A 16,548-nucleotide genomic window follows, 5' to 3' on the forward strand; every position below is an offset into this window, starting at 1 on the left:
CCAAAACCGACTCAAAACCCAGACCGAAACCAAAACCCGGACCCAAACCAAAACCAAACCGGTAAGAAACCGAAACACTCCAAAATTCATTAAAAAAATCAAAATTTGCATAGTTTTGTATACATTTGTATGGAAAGTCGAATCCAAACTAGACCAAAAATCAAAACCAACCCGGTTACAAATCGATTTAAAAAACCGAAGACAAACCGAAACCAAACCGCACCGAAACCGAAACCAAACCGAAACCAAAATTTTCTTATTGGTTCGGTTTCGATTTCAACTTTCCCACACCGAAACCGACTCAACCCAAACCGAAACCAAGCCGGACCGACCGATTGACACCCCTATGGGTAATCTATCCAAATTGGTTTAAGTATCGATATCGATCTCATTTGACATGATACCAATACTTGAAACCATGTTCCGCACCACTTCTCTTAAGATCATGTTAAGTTTTTCCTTAGCTATTTTAGTTATTTAAATCCGAAATTAAATCACTATTTCTTGCTGAAGCATTCAAAGGCCTCTGTGAACATAATCATGCCATCTCAAATGACACTTCAGTCTAAACTCCACTTGTTTGGACTCTGGGAAGCCCAACTTGAACCGGCTAAAATACAAGTTCATGCCATATCAGGATAATATAAATAGATACGGATAAGGATTTTTTTTATTATTATTATTAAAAATATGGATATGGATACGGATATTACTTTTTCATATCCTTCGCATGTAAGATACTCTATTAAAATAATTAAACGGGCCCAATATAGATATCCAGCCCATATATACTTTTATTCTGTCGGTTCTGTCGGTTCAGGGTTGATTCGTATCCATATCCATACCGATCAGCTAGCTAGGTGCTATGACACCACCCCAGGCCTTACAAGCCCACCTTTTATTGATAGGCCCATATTAGTAAAAGGACAAAATAGTAGACCTGTGCTTTTTGCCATGAGGATAGGTGATGTAGAAATTATGACCCAGAAAACTGATTTTTCCTCATAAGCTTGTTTAATTAAATATTCGTAAGGGATTTTGATTCGTACAATACATTGAGGTAGGTTTTGATAGGAGTGTCACCATTCGCCACCCAAGGCCCACGGGCCTAACTTACTAGCCCATGGACTTAGCTATTGGCTAAAAGAGGTGTAGTATCTAGAACTTTCAATAAAGGTGTAGAAAATAGCCCATGGACTTGGCTATGTTTGGTAGCCAAGAGAATAAAAGAAAAGAAAAAAGAATCTAGAAAAGAAGAGAAATGAATTGGTGAAAAAATAAAAATAAAAAGTATATATGTTTGGTTCCCATTAGGCTGTGTTTGGTAATCAAGAAAAGAGAAAAAAAAAAAGTACAAAAATTGTATTTTTTTTCTTGATTTAAATTTTCTCTTTGTGCTTGGTATGTCCTGATCCAAGAGAAGATTTAGTTTTGAATTTCAAAATCTCCCTTGGGAATTGTGAAGTTTTCTTTTGTTTAAAAAAAAAAAAAACCTTGCCAAAAATATAAAAAAAATGAGAAAATACAAAACTTTTCTTTTCTTCTCTTCTAATGGTAACAAAACATACATACGTTTCTCTATTTTCTCACAATTTCATTTATTCTCTTTTCTTTTCTTTTCCTTTCTTTTCTAGATTCTTTTTTCTTTTCTTTTATTCTCTTGGTTACCAAACATAGCCTAAATGGAAAAAAAAAAGAAAAATGATGGGTGTGGTGCTACCAATATACCTAAATCTGTGTCTATCTCTCTTCTTCTCCCCTTGGAAAAATCTCATATGCTCTAAGAAAGCTGACGCATTGGTTGAGCCACTAGTTCCAGAAAAGTTGGCGGCATACATAAATTCTAGGCTCCTTGGCCAGAATTTTTTTAGCCATTAGATGGAGGACATTTGTAATGATCTTAGGGATTCTTTGTAGAGTTGGGTGCCTATTAACAGAAGTGGCTTCATTTGGCTAAGGCATCCACCAAGCAACCAAGTACTCGAGATTCCTAGTGCAATACAAGAATCATCTCAAACTCTAGGTATTCTTAAGTTTTCTTCCCAAGTCCCTCACGGTGTGGTGTATGACTGACTTAGTGCTAGAGGAGTACTAAGTGTTGGCAAAGTTGTCTCAGGAAAGACTTAAGGCTGTGATAGGAAGCATCCTTCACGTCGAAAAAGAAAATGATGGTTCATCAAGGAAAGTATATTGACCTCAGAAAAAGCCTGCCCCTTATTTATGAATGGTCAAAATTACCACCTATTATTGTTCGATACACTCTCAAATTCTCCCTAGAGCCGTTGACTGTGGCTGAAGGAAAACTCGATCCATAAATTTACTCCCACTTGACACCTTTAATGGTAATGCCTTGTTGCTCTCATCCCCTCTTCACTTTATCAATTAAAATTTTATTTTGTCTCCTGTAGTTGAAGAGAACCTTAAAGAAAAATAGAGTAGTAGAGGATTTGGTTGAAGTCAAAAGGGCAGGAGAAAAGGATTTTGAAAGTTTAAGTTATATTGTCGACATAGGGACACATGCTTTTGTACCCTAAGGCTTTTTCTTCACACGTTAAATTTGTCATTTCATCAATCGGCCAATCTCAGTCACTTCCTTTCCAAAACTCTAATGCTTTATTTAATATTATTGTGATTATTACTATTATTAGTATTGTTATCATAATCATGAGTTTGATAAAGTAAATCCTTCAATGCAAATCTTTATTCTTCTCAACTAAATGTCACATGCCCTGTGGGGACTTAATCCACCAAGATAATCCACTTTGTTAATCATTTCTTGGTAGACTATTAAACAACCCTTGTGAGCTGTGAGTGACATATGAGAATTTTTGTTATTTAAAATGGGTATATCACAATATTTGTCTACTTAAGTTGCTATCAGTAGGAATATAATAAGACTCATGAAATTTAAGACCCATAAGAAGTCATTATCGTACAAAATTAAGGTTGTGTTCGATGTGTATTCTCAGAATATATTCTAGGCCGATCTAATTAAAATGAAATCTGAAGTCATTGATCTTATTTCAATTTATTTTTCAAGAAAAATCTAGATTGCTCAAAATGACTCCTATCCCTTTGTTTTGCATGTAGTTGTGGGCACTTGATGAGGATCCGAATCCAGCTTATGTGAAAGATCTGTTCAGTAAAGGAGATACTCTCCGCTTGCATATACATTGGAACATTTCGGAGATACTTTCATGGAAGTTGTATTTGCTGCATCTAATATTGAGGCTACGTTTGATAACGTTTCTATTCTAAAAATGACGTTTCACGTTAAAAACGGAAATTTCAGTTTCTGTGTCAAAAAAAAAATATATATATATATATATATATATTTTTGGAACTACGGAACTACCTTTTTATCGTTCTGTAAATTCTTTTTTTTTTTTTTGGCCACTTTTCTTCCAAAAAATGAAAAACACTATAAATGCACCAAACGCTTATTCCGTTTTTTTTTTTTTTTTTTCATTCCATAAGAAAATAATAAAAAAAAAAAAACTCCAAAAACATTTTTTTAGAACGTTGCCAAACGCAGCCTGAGACTTGTTCAATCTAGCTAATATCAATGAAAATATTTTAATCGAGGGTAAAGCTGTCCAAAAGATGATTTTTTTAGTTAAAATTGAAAATGAAACCGTCGAATTTGACCCAATGTAGACCATCCATGAAACGATTTTAATTGGAGACAAAGTGCAACTAGTTGGCCTGATAAGATAAGGCCCAAAAATCTACCATCCGGCACGTTGGATGTGACCCAAATTATATGAGCACATAGATATGGAGGTCCATTCTAACTCTAGATCTCTAATTTATGGGTTGCAAATTATTTCCAATATGGATCCTGAGATCTATTAAAGAATCAAATCAATGAAAATATTGCGTAGCTTATATAAATAAAAAACCATGTAAATTATTTTTTAGTATTTTGAAGGGGTTTCAAGGGAATCTTTTTATTCCAGATGATCCAAGGAGTGCTAGGAGAGCTTTATGGATTTGGACAAAGAATATTAGAGACCTTTGGATAAAGAATATTAGAGACCACCCATTTGTAATGCTCAAACCATGTTATGAGATATAACAGTGAGTCTATAAATGATAACGTAGAAATAAGGTTTCTAAAATATAAAACAAAATAGATGGTATGTGCACGTGAATTGTCTAATGCACGATCTTATTAGTATGTTGTTGACAACCACTATGTTTATGTTGTCTCCCGTAGAAAGTATAAAACAACATAATAATAAAATGATATCCTCCTTGAAGAGGAAAATAAAAGAGGTAAACAAATAAAAAAAAAAAAAAAAAAAAAAAACCAATAATACTCTTCATTAGAATATCCATATATAATAATGGTAAGAACCAATTCATTAGAATAGAATATTGCAATATGGTTAGAAAAACTTTTCGTATTATCTAAATCCATTTCCTTTCGAAATAGGAAACAGGAATTCTTGAAATAATTGTTTGATTGAAAAATTATTGTTTGTAATTATACATTAAATTATTATTAATTGTGTGATTGAAAATTTATTATTTGTGATCATAAATTACTGTACATTTACTTTATATAAGAATGCTTTGCAAAACAATCGATGAAACAATTGGTATAGTTTGATTACTCATTGTTCACATGTCCAGTTTAAGTTCAAATGGAGTTCTCAAAGTTGCATAAAAATAGTGCTTCAAAAATTCAAGGCTATGTTTACTAAAGAAAAAATAAAATAAAATTCAAGGCTATGTACGAAGTAGTTGTTAAAATATTGTAGGCAAACATGACATGAGGGTACATGTTAGTACACGAGGAAGTGTATACATGCACGGTTGAATTTGATTTCGAAACTGAAAGGTCGCCTAGGAGACTATCCATTATCTATCCAATTGTTAGAATTACAACATTTATATACCACGGGCCTTGAAAAGACCTCCCCAACCCCCTCCCCCTCCCCCACTTTCTTTTTACCCTCTCTTTGTTGTTTTAGGGGTTGGGGTGGAGAGTGAAGGCAAACTCCTCCCCCCACAAGGGGTTGTTCATTATTATACCAAGAGACCTAATTCACATATAATCTATTAAGTTTGGTTTTGACTAAAGTTGGTGTAAAGAGAAAAAGGAAATCCGGAACTTTTGGCTTTTGCTTTTGAACAAAGAAGACACTAAACCAGCAAACGATAACAGTAGTTATGTGGGACTCTTGAGGGGAAGCATCTAATGGCAACTTTCTTGCAAATTGTGGTAGTTGCTTAAGCTCTAGAGAGTGATAATGAAATATTTTTGGTGGTTGGTGATGTCTCTCTCCCACAACATGAAGAAGGCTTTCATGCATGGTGGTTGTTCTAGTACTACCACTACTTCTTTCTTCTCCACCTCCTCTGATCATACAATGCTGCTGGGTCTTGGGACCGGAGACAAGGTATCTTCCCAACAGACCTAATCAACTGTTGGAGAGATGTGACCATCGGATATGGTATATCTCGTCCCCCCCTACACGTGCACGCGACACATTTGGCATTCTACAATTGGGCGGCTTCAATGAGATGAGTTGATTGAAAAAGAAAGCCATTGTCAAGCTCAAGAAAAAGAAGGATAATTAATCATCATTCTTTAGGAATAAGTCATACTCTTATGGAGTAATTCCCATAATATCCTAGACACATCGGATGGGCTTATCCTTGCTTCCCCACAAGTGTATAAGATGATGGAATGGATTGAAAGTGAGTGGTTTTATGGTTTACTATCAATATTTTTCTTTTCTTTTTTTTTTTTTTTTCTTTTTTGGGTGAGATATTAGTATCATGTGTTAAGAAGTGATTATTTTCATCACTTAGCATATAAACATACTCACTAATTAATGCATAGTTTCAAGTATGACTAAGAGAGAAAGATAGGGTTGACCAAAGAAAAATAGGGTATGAAACTATCATTTATATAGGTTTATCTGATTAATTTTTTCGGGAAAGAAAAGGACTAGTTGATATTTAGTATAAGAAAAATCTTAGGAACACCCCTTGATTCTTTGAATGCGGCTAGTTCCATATTATTCTATGTTTTGTGAATGGTGGGAACATGGATAAGGAGTAGTAGGGGGATCCTAATCAATTCTAGCTTTCATATCTTAATAGGACATCATACTTCTAATTTGTATAGGAAAGATGATCCACCAAGGAAGATCTTAGGTGCCAACTTGTTGTGCTATCACCAGGGGGAAGGAGTGGTGGGGGACGGAATTTAGCTACTATCTAGGTTGCAACCAATTACTTGCAACCCTTTTGGCAGCCAAATAAATGAAATCTAAAAGGGTATTTTGAGAGATACTATAACCTAGAAGGGTATTTGTGAGCCCTAGGGGGAAACAAATTATTCCATTTCTTTGGCAGCCAGTGGGGGGTTGCAGCTACTTGGCTATAACCTAGATAGCAACCATATATATATATATATATATATATTTATATATTGAAGGGTGGGATGGGAGATGGGAGATGGGTGGAGGATAGAGGAAGAGCTTGTTTTGCTAGAAATTAAAAACAGGAGGTCAATCTCTTGACATTTTTCAATTACCTGTAGGAGTAGCCGCCAACTATGTTAGCAATGATCTTCAATTATTTTTATTTAAGATGAGAAAATGTGTTCACAAGGTGTAGCAAAGGTGTACCCCTTGCTTTCATGATCAATGGTCAATCTACTTAAAACCAATTTGTGGGTGGGTAATAAGGTTTTAAAATTTGCGAATCGATCTCAATCGATATTGATATAAATGAATTGATATTAAACTGATTCGAAAAATTTACCAATATTTTTTTATTTTTTTTAAACCATTTTACCTTAATATTAGGGATAAGCCTTGACCGATACCAATCCGATCTGATTTTTGAAACCATAGTGGGTAGTATATAACCTTTTGATTAATCACATATCAAATCTAGGTCCCATGTCAACCATTGGACCCACTGACATGTTGAACTTATTTGTTGAACTCTTAACCACCCTTGTACTTAGCTGCACAACTAGGGTTACCAAAACTGAATTTCCAAAGCAAGAAAATAAGTTTTCCTCTTTTTAAAACACACAACAAAAAGAAAATTACAATGGAAAAATGAACTTTAATAAGTAAACAAACATCATTTAGCTTACCCACTAGTAGAATCCCAATTCAGAAAAGAACTAGAAAAATTCAAATAGTTAATCACAAATTGTCGGTGAAAATGAATGGCAAGGTTAAGTAGTCATAGATTTCGAGCCAAAGTTCTAGATATGTTTGTACTGATTAAATTTACCATATGGATAGATGGTGATATAGATACTTCATCACAGATATATATGATAAAGGAAAAAAAGAACACTAACTAGTCATGTTCCCTACGTCTTTTCATAAGGTCTCATGAAATGATCCTCTACCTTCCTGTGTGCCCTGGTGAAAACCCATATGCGTGCACTCTCCCATTAAAGGACGTAAGGAACACCATCAGTCACCGTTCTTTCTCTCATATAATAAATTTTCATTAAAGTATAAATACATACATAACAAAGAATTAATCATATATACCTAACTATATACTATTTTCTTCTCTTGTCCTCAGCATAAAGGAACAGATATAAGTTGTCTTAACTTGGAAATGCCATACTTTGTTCATTGATCTCGTTTCTTTTCCTTATTTACAACTTGAAAGAAAGCTCTAGGCCTCAAGTGTGGGAAAATAAAAGCAAAGGGAGTTAACCTCTTTATAGATTTTTTTACTATCCTCTTGGACAAATGTAGTAGTCTAGCAACTACTGCACGTATCATCAAATCCAGTCGAATCAAACTAAGCATACAAAAGAGGAGAACGTGATTCCATATCAAAAAAGAAGGAAAGTTGCTTTAACTTTGGTGGACATGGTGCGTGCTCCCCTTATATAGGTGGGAGGAGAGTGGCTAGTGAGGATAGGGTTTGGTGCTTGGGGACATCAAAGGGGACCCCTTAAGAGATATGAGGGACTTGGCGACAAAGCTTGCTGGAGTGTAGTCCTTTGCCCCCTTGTACAGGTAGATGTTAAATCTATTCTATGGCTGTTCTATCTAGAAACAAAGTAATTAAATTTGGAATCGGGATTTAAATCGGGTTCATTTATGATGGGTTATGGTCAAAGTAAAGCGATAAATCAGAGCTTTCACTGTTTTGATGAAGAAATTATATATCCTCACACACACCTCCTTCCGAGATCACTTCTTATCAATAGTGTTAAGAGACATTACAATATAGAAAACCCTAACTCATCAGTGTTGGGGAAAAGTGAACGTGCTTCTTATATTAAACTGAGGTCAGACTTCAGCAATAACAGGAAACTAGTATGCATGAATGGGCCACTCCTAATTAATTGGAACTGCTATCCAGATCTCCGACGGATCTGATTCCAATTCCTATAACCCTGGTTGGAAAAACTGGTCCAGACGGGTCTGGACCATCTATGAAAAACACTGGCCTTTCTGGGAATCTAAGTGGGGTTCCATCACATCATCATCAACAATTAAGAGCTTCCCATGTAAAGTCAGGTATACATTACATGATTTTGTGCCTGCACGCAAGTACCAAAATCTGGGGTGGCCCTTCTCCTAACCATAAAAGTTGATGGAACCGTTCCAACTTAGAGCCCATATGAAATTATGAATAAGAATTAATTTGGAGTCCATTTTAGGCTCCATTTCTGTAACTTACATCACTGAGACATTAGTTGTTGAATGTGAAGAGTAAATGCATCATTCTTATTGTGGTGCACATGCTTGCAGAGTTCTGGAACCTTTCTCTTCCTCAATCTAACTAGGAGAGTCAGGTGTCTTAGGGCCATTAGGTCCATTTAGGGCCATTAGGACCATTTAGGGCCAAATTTGACTTATATGAGATTAAAGACATGTGCCTAATTATCCCTAGCTATACACCCTTATCCACCTCTCTTATTTGTATTTTTGTGGCTTACCTTGCTATCCATCAATGGAAGTTCAGATAATGCCACGTGGGCATTAATTCCTTGCAATGTCAAATCTTTTATTAGGGTACATTTGGGTTGGCAATTCAGATATTTTCATTGACAAGTTGCAATAAAACTTGACCATCCATGCTAGATGCTACATGTACCATGCCTATGTGCTCTAAGTCTATGATGTCTTCTTTCATGAAGTAAAGGTTTGCCTTCTCAGCTTTTATGGACTTATTAAGAGGTTTAACCTAAATGTCTCAACAGATACATCCCAACAGCTGGGTTGACAATGTGTTCAGTGTGGGGAACAGGGAATGGGTGCATCACTACCAGTTTCTTAAATATTACTTCTCAACACAGTTTCTTACAAAGTCATCAACCCAAACACATTTCTATGGAGACTGATCTGCCCTCCTGAGTCTCCTACTCATGATACAAAAAAACTAATTAAGGAGATTTGTCCTTATGATTGGACTCCTATCATCTTTAATTCTTGCCTTCTATTTTTTCCGAAATATTTTTCTTTCGTCCAATCAAATGGTCAAATCTTATGAATTAAAAGATTTCTCTTCACTAAAAGGAAACTCGGTCGTAAAAATAGGAATGTCCCTATTTCTAACTCCTCCTTGACCCCATCTTTTGGGTAAAACTAACCAATTTAGAAGGAATTAGGTCACTATCTTGTTGCCACTTGCTACTACATTCTTCTTAACTGTCATAAACAAGGACCCTTGTGAAGGATAAATCAGTAATATAAACTATGGGACATGACACAACATGTGGAGCTACAGTCTGCAACTCAACTTGATTTCACGTCTAGTTGTAGAAAATGAAATCTCATCCATCTATATATATATATATATATATATATACGCTAATATGTATGTATGTATGTTAGGTTATTAGAGGTAAGAAAAAATTACCTTTTTCCCATGAGAAATAATAAACGTGCTCTAATTTCTTTAAGGAAACTGACAAAAATAACTCAGACCAATATAGGGCCTGTGGGGTGAAAGCTTTTACCTCCACGGTCTAACAGATGTTAATACTTTCTTATTTAAGTTTTGTGTTAGCTTTACTTGCAAGCTTCATGGAGGAAGACCCTTTATAAAATCTTCTCAAGTCTCAAACTTTCTAGCAATTGAGCTTCCCCCCACCTCTCTCTCTCTCTCTCTCTCTCTCTCTCTCTCTCTCTCTCTCTCTTCCAAACAAAAAGAAAGGAGGAAAAAAGAATAGATGAAGATGGTTGCAGGAGATCACATCCAAATCCAAAAGTACTCGACAATGCCAGAGGTACGAAAACCTTTTAACTTTCATGAGAGTCCCTTCCATCATAACTGTGTTGTTGCTCTTGCTTCACACACCACTCACTCACTTATTTATTCTTTAGGTCATAGAGGAATTAAAGAGAATCAAGGACATTGGGTTACCTATTGCTGCAATGGGCCTGGTGGGCTACCTCAAGAACATGATCTCAGTTGCATGCATGGGAAGGCTAGGTGCCCTAGAGCTCGCTGGTGGTGCCCTTGCCATAGGCTTCACCAACATCACTGGCTACTCTGTTCTCTCCGGCCTTGCCATGGGAATGGAACCCATTTGTAGCCAAGCCTTTGGTTCACGCAATCTTCCTCTAGCGACTCTCATACTGAGAAGAACCATTCTCATTCTCCTATGTGCTTCTCTCCTTATTGGATTCCTATGGAGTAACCTTGAACCCATCATGCTTGGACTCCAACAGAAGCCAGACATCACAAGAGTGGCTACCATCTACTGCCAGTTTGCTCTCCCGGATCTCATAGCTAACAGCTTTCTTCATCCTCTACGCATCTACCTACGTAGTAAGGGAACCACATGGCCACTAATGTGGTGCACTTTGCCTGCAGTCCTTCTTCACCTACCCATCACTGTCTTCTTAGCATTTAATCTCCGTCTTGGTGTCTCCGGCGTCGCCGTCGCCACCGTTATCACCAATTTTAATTCCCTTCTATTCCTTCTATGCTACATGTTCTATACAAGCACAAGAACTCCTCAAGAAAAACCTCTATGTATGCCTCTATCGCCACCTCCATCAGTAACAGCAGTGTCTATGGGAGAGAAATGGGGAACATTGTTCAGACTTGCTATACCAAGTTGTCTAGGAGTTTGCTTGGAATGGTGGTGGTATGAGTTCCTCACAGTCATGGCTGGGTACCTTGGGAAGCCTAGGGTAACACTAGCAACATCGGCCATAGTTATACAAACCACTTCTCTCATGTACACCTTACCCATGGCACTAAGTGCCTCAGTGTCTACCAGGGTTGGTAATGAGCTTGGAGCAGGAAACCCAAGAAAGGCTCGTTTAGCAAGTCATGTGGCTATGGGACTTTCCATTGTAGCTTCCATGGTTGGGTTGTTGTGGAACACAATAGGGAGAGAAGCATGGGGAAGAGTCTTCACCCAAGATGATGAAGTTCTTAAGCTGACAATGGCAGTGTTACCCATAATAGGATTATGTGAGCTTGGGAATTGCCCGCAGACGACAGGTTGTGGTGTTCTAAGAGGGACGGCAAGGCCTAGCATCGGCGCGGCGATAAATTTCTATTCCTTCTACATGGTTGGAGCACCTGTGGGGATATTTCTTGCAATAGTATTGAAAGTAGAGTTTGTGGGTCTTTGCTATGGACTGCTAGCGGCACAGATTGCTTGTGCTCTCTCAATTGGAACTGTGATATGTAAGACAGATTGGGAGAGGGAGTCGTTGAAGGCAAGAGACTTGGCTGGGAGTGAGAGAGGTGGAAGCTCAGATGAGGATCAAATAGCAAGCAAAGGTGAAAAAGAAGAAGAAGAAGAAGCAGAGTTTCTGAAAGAGGTATGTGTGGAAGAGTGAAGGGGAGGGGCAAAGGGTGGGAAATTGGTGGTAGTCTTTTTTTTGACTAAAATTCCAACATGAATAGGAATCCTGGTTGGCAAAAAGTAAGCATTTTCTTTGATTTGATTGATATATATATTTTAATATAATATAGTATATAATTCAAATCAGAACATGATCATATTCGTATATACAAACTTGGATTTTGTTGATTGATTTGATCTCTTCTACTTAACAGTTAGTGCCCTCTCCTGCAAATTTCTTCTCCAATCCCTCCTCGTAACATTGAAATGATCTTATTGACTAGTAGTGCTTCCACTTGTCTGTGTCCAAGTCAGCATACGCACCCCATGAGTGGGAGATTGAGGTCATCATACCCAACTGATGTGAGACTAAAAAAACCCTTTGTCTCATGGAGCTGGACAAATTGCATTAACTCTCGCACACCAAAAAAAAAAAAAAACTTCCCTCAATTTTAGATCATGGGATTTCAAATGGTTGATGTATGGAAAATTAACTCTAATATTATTTGATAACATTAGAGCTTCTGAATGTAAAGGTCTTAACTCCAATAGTTACACACTACATGATTAATGTGAGAATACAATCCCTTCATTCCCCATCATGGACAATGTTCCTGTATTTTACAAGAAACCATCTTTGTGGATGAATTTTAATTGTCACTTGCTTTGATACTTCAGTAAATACTCTTAATTATTTAAAATATCAAATCTTGTTGGAGATAGGCAAAACACATCTTGAAAAAAAAAAACACTCTAAGAGGGTAATTTCCAACTTACTTTTAGAATTCCATTTCTCTCGTTGCTAGCAGGGGTTGCAACTACTTGATTGCAACCTGAGTAGCAGTCATTTTTTTTTTTTCTCATCTATCCAACAATCAAAATGATCAAACTGTCACCTTGTTTGATTGAAGAAAAAAAAAAAAAAAACCACGTTCTAGTTCAATTGGATCTGCATGCAGAATTTTTTTTTCTTTGCCTAATTTAATTTTTGGTTTATTTTTTAACTGATGGAGATTCAATTTCTATGTATTTTCCTGTGGAAAAAAAAAAAAAACTAATTTTATTCATTGAAAGGTGAAGATCCAACTGCTTAAAAGAAGATTCACCCCAACACCAAGAAGCCCCAGTGCCCCTAGGGAGCCTGGTTACATTCGTTATGAGACATACTTGGGAGTGGCGTATTAAATTGACCTCAGGTCACCCCTAACGACATGCTTTCTGGATTGTCTTGCAAAAACACCATAACAGTCTCTTTCTTTCAGATGCAGAGATGCAGTGGAAATAGAATAAATCTCAAAATATGGATACAAAGAAGAGTTGGGAAAAGTAACATTAAAGCATGCCATTTTGTTAGAGCTTTTGATGTGGACACAAGTGTATCCATAAACTACTGTCTATCCTCATTTTCACTCCATTTTTAGGCTGCGTTTCATAGTCATTCAAAAAAATATTTTTAATGTTTTTCATTTTACGGGCATAAGAAAACAGAATTTTTCGTTAGTCTTCACTCTTCACGGTTTGTTTTTCGTCCTTTTTAAATAAATCAAATAAAAATCAGAAAAACAGGAAATATTGAACAATGTTTCAGCTTTGAAAAATGCTCAATTTGGAAAAAAGTTCATATACCCAATAATTTCCCTAAGGCCAAAACTTTCTCCGTCTCGTTAAACTCTGAAGAACCAAAACTTTATTTGTCTCCTTAAAACTCTAAAGAACTGGAGTGCAACATTTCTAATCACTAATTTCTCTTGTCCTTGTCTCAATGAAATCGAACAGAAAAACCCTTTCCGTGAAGAAAAAATCCTGTTCAATTCCGTCTCTCTCCGTCATCCCTATCTAGGTGAAACCATTTCTGAAATAGATTTACCAAACACTATTTGGGCAAAAACAATTTTTAACACAAAAACGAAAAATTCTAATTTTTAACACGAAACATATTTTGTAGAACAAAAACGTTACCAAACGCAACCTAGTTCTTACAAAGGTTATAAATTACGGTATCTGAAACTATACCAGTCACTGCCCATATCGATACCAGTATTCATTGGCTGTACCGTATCTGGCCATATCAGACCAATCTGAGATTAGAAAACCATTTTTTTCTATTAAAAAATCTTTTCTTTTCTTTTTTTCTTTCTTTTTTGGCAGATACAACTGATCCATATCGTTGCCATCTAGCTATACCGATATAAGATTGCACTGAGATGAAATCTTTCTCCATAAATCTATGTTGTATGTGGGCGAAACATGTAGGCAAAAAATGATCCCGAACCGTTACAACAGATAATGTTTCTATGTATTTTTTTTTTTTTTTAAAGGTTTTTCTTTTTAAAAGAAAATAACACATTGCCTGATTACTAAATATAGGGATACTTCGGTAAAATAGGAGCAAATTATCCATTCATGCATACGAGACACCTTTTGGGTATTTAGGGACAAGAAAAGTGGATATGCTATTTTGTCCAGTCTCAATGGGTATCAAATATGTCACTGTAGAGATAATTTGATTTGTACAACGAGGTGAAAACATCCTTTGCAATGAGTGTAGTAGTGTGGTGAAAAATGGATGACCGAGATGACTTCAAAGCTTATACTCAGATGCTCTCAACCATCTGATGCTCACCGCACCACCACACTCAATGCGAGAATAACCGCTCTACAAAGAGTGGATATATTATTTATCATGCAAGCGGGTATACTTACAAAATACAATTACATATGTGTTTACCAAAATATCCATGCTAGATTAGTATAGATGTTCGTGGAGGGAGAGAGAGAGAATGCTTCAAGGTTTCAAGAATCGAGATCAAGGTTTGAGAACTTGGTATCAAGAATAAGGATCGATCAAGGTCAATATCAATTTAGATGAGTCTAGATCGAATAGAAATACCCCTGATTTTATTTTAAAAATCATTCTTTTGACCATTTTATCTTATCCGATTAATTATAATCGGTAGGCAATGATATCTTCGAACCTTCTCATTTGTAGAATGTTTGATCCTCATCTATTGATATAAGCTAACCATTTAACCACATGACTTTTATGTCAAAGGTTTTCTACACTAGTCGTTGATCCCAGGGTGTCAATTTCCAGCCCAAATCAGTTGGACCAATCAAAAGACCGGTTCATCCCAAAACAAACCTTTTATTGATTTGATTTATATTTGGGTTTTTTTTTTCTAAACCGGTAGAAAAATGATACCAAACTGGACCTGGCAAATGGTCTGATAAAAACCAAAATCAAATCAAACCCAGAAAAAGATTGAAAAAAAAAAAAAAAGCCATTATTTTCAGTTCAATCTTTTGTCAGGTTCTGAAAGCAAGCCGGTAAGAGATCAATAAGAGCCAACCCGGTAAAGAATCAATGAAACCAAACTTCAGCTTAACGGTTTGGTTTCAATTTGGCCCTATACCAGCCCAAAACCGGTTCAGCTTGACCGAAGTTGACACCCCTATACCACTGGGAGTACATTCATGCACCCTCTCTCAATGCTTGGTAAGTATTAAAAATTTTCAGAGTTTTCAATTGATAGGCAATTTTGTTGGGTTAAAACTTGACATGTGAGCATGAGATCTTCGAGTCTAAATCTACAAAATTTCAATCTCCAATCTACCCCGTGGCAAAACTTAAAGAACTGGGGTAGAGATACCCTCTAAGTCTCTACTACCCTTCCTTTTTCTTGCGGTTTACAAATATCAAGTTAGGGGATTGAAAGAAGCAATGAAACAGAAATACAGAATACCATTCAAAGTAGTTTTGGAACCAGACGCACTCACCTAAAGAATCAATAAAGCCAAAGAAGAAGACAGAACTAGTTGAAATTTGTTAGTATTGAACTGACTTCCAGTGTTGTCTGTCCATAGCCCTTAGTCCTTACTCAGCTTGTACACATGGGTTTCTTGGACTCAAAAAAACCCAGACAACTCAATTGGACTAATGGCTTACCTTCTTTCCTCACCTTGAAAGTGATAATCCATGGCTCCATCTTGAACAAACTACACTAAGCTTCAACAGCAACAGAAATGAAACATCCATGATCTAGTATCTATTGATCCTTTATTTGGGACTCTTTCACTTATCACTTAGTCCATGAAGGTTCCCATTGGTTCCATCAAATACCAAACTGGTCCCCTTGAAGCACATTACTCCCATTGGGTTTTCTTAGGTGAAGTTTCCATATTTGAGAAAATGACCCAGTCAAATTGCTGGTGTCATTTGGCATTGTTGCCTAATTAGGCTTTGAAACATGATATTTTTGTACTAGAAAGTTCAACCAGAGTCATTTGGGACCATTGAAAAGCAAAGAAGTGACTACTGAAACTAATAGAATCTCCATTAAATAGAGCATCCACCATCCAGTAGGACCACTGAACACTTCCAAGTGAATACCTAACTTCATAGGACAGTTTGGAAGACATATATAACATGTTCATATTCTCACCACTCTCTAGAAAGAGTGAAGTGGATAGCTACTTTTTTATGCTATTCACTCATAGACTATATAGCTTTGTGATGAATAGCATCAACAAGGAGGTTTTGAAAGATCTAGTTCCACACACCATAAGAGGGGAATCAAGCATAACATATGGCTCATGTCTGAAGTAGGCCTAAGCCATAGAGGATTTTTCTGGAAGCAACTTTTAAGGATTTTCCTCTGAGCAACTTTATTGTATTGTTTTAAATGTTAATAGGGGATTTTCACCCCTAGTCTATGTTGCCGACTTTGCTA

General features: G+C 36.4%; 1 protein-coding gene across 1 annotated transcript; it reads left to right on the forward strand.

The window, feature by feature from the left end:
* The first annotated feature begins 10,051 nt into the window (after positions 1-10,051).
* Positions 10,052-12,009, forward strand: LOC122091371 (protein DETOXIFICATION 55). The gene is made up of 2 exons (XM_042661260.1): positions 10,052-10,240; positions 10,338-12,009. Exons 1-2 carry the CDS (start codon positions 10,184-10,186, stop codon positions 11,811-11,813), a joined length of 1,533 nt encoding a protein of 510 aa, XP_042517194.1. The 5' UTR covers positions 10,052-10,183; the 3' UTR covers positions 11,814-12,009.
* The last annotated feature ends 4,539 nt before the right edge of the window (positions 12,010-16,548 follow it).

This window comes from Macadamia integrifolia, chromosome 10 (genome assembly GCF_013358625.1).
Source record: "Macadamia integrifolia cultivar HAES 741 chromosome 10, SCU_Mint_v3, whole genome shotgun sequence".
NCBI lineage: Eukaryota > Viridiplantae > Streptophyta > Magnoliopsida > Proteales > Proteaceae > Macadamia > Macadamia integrifolia.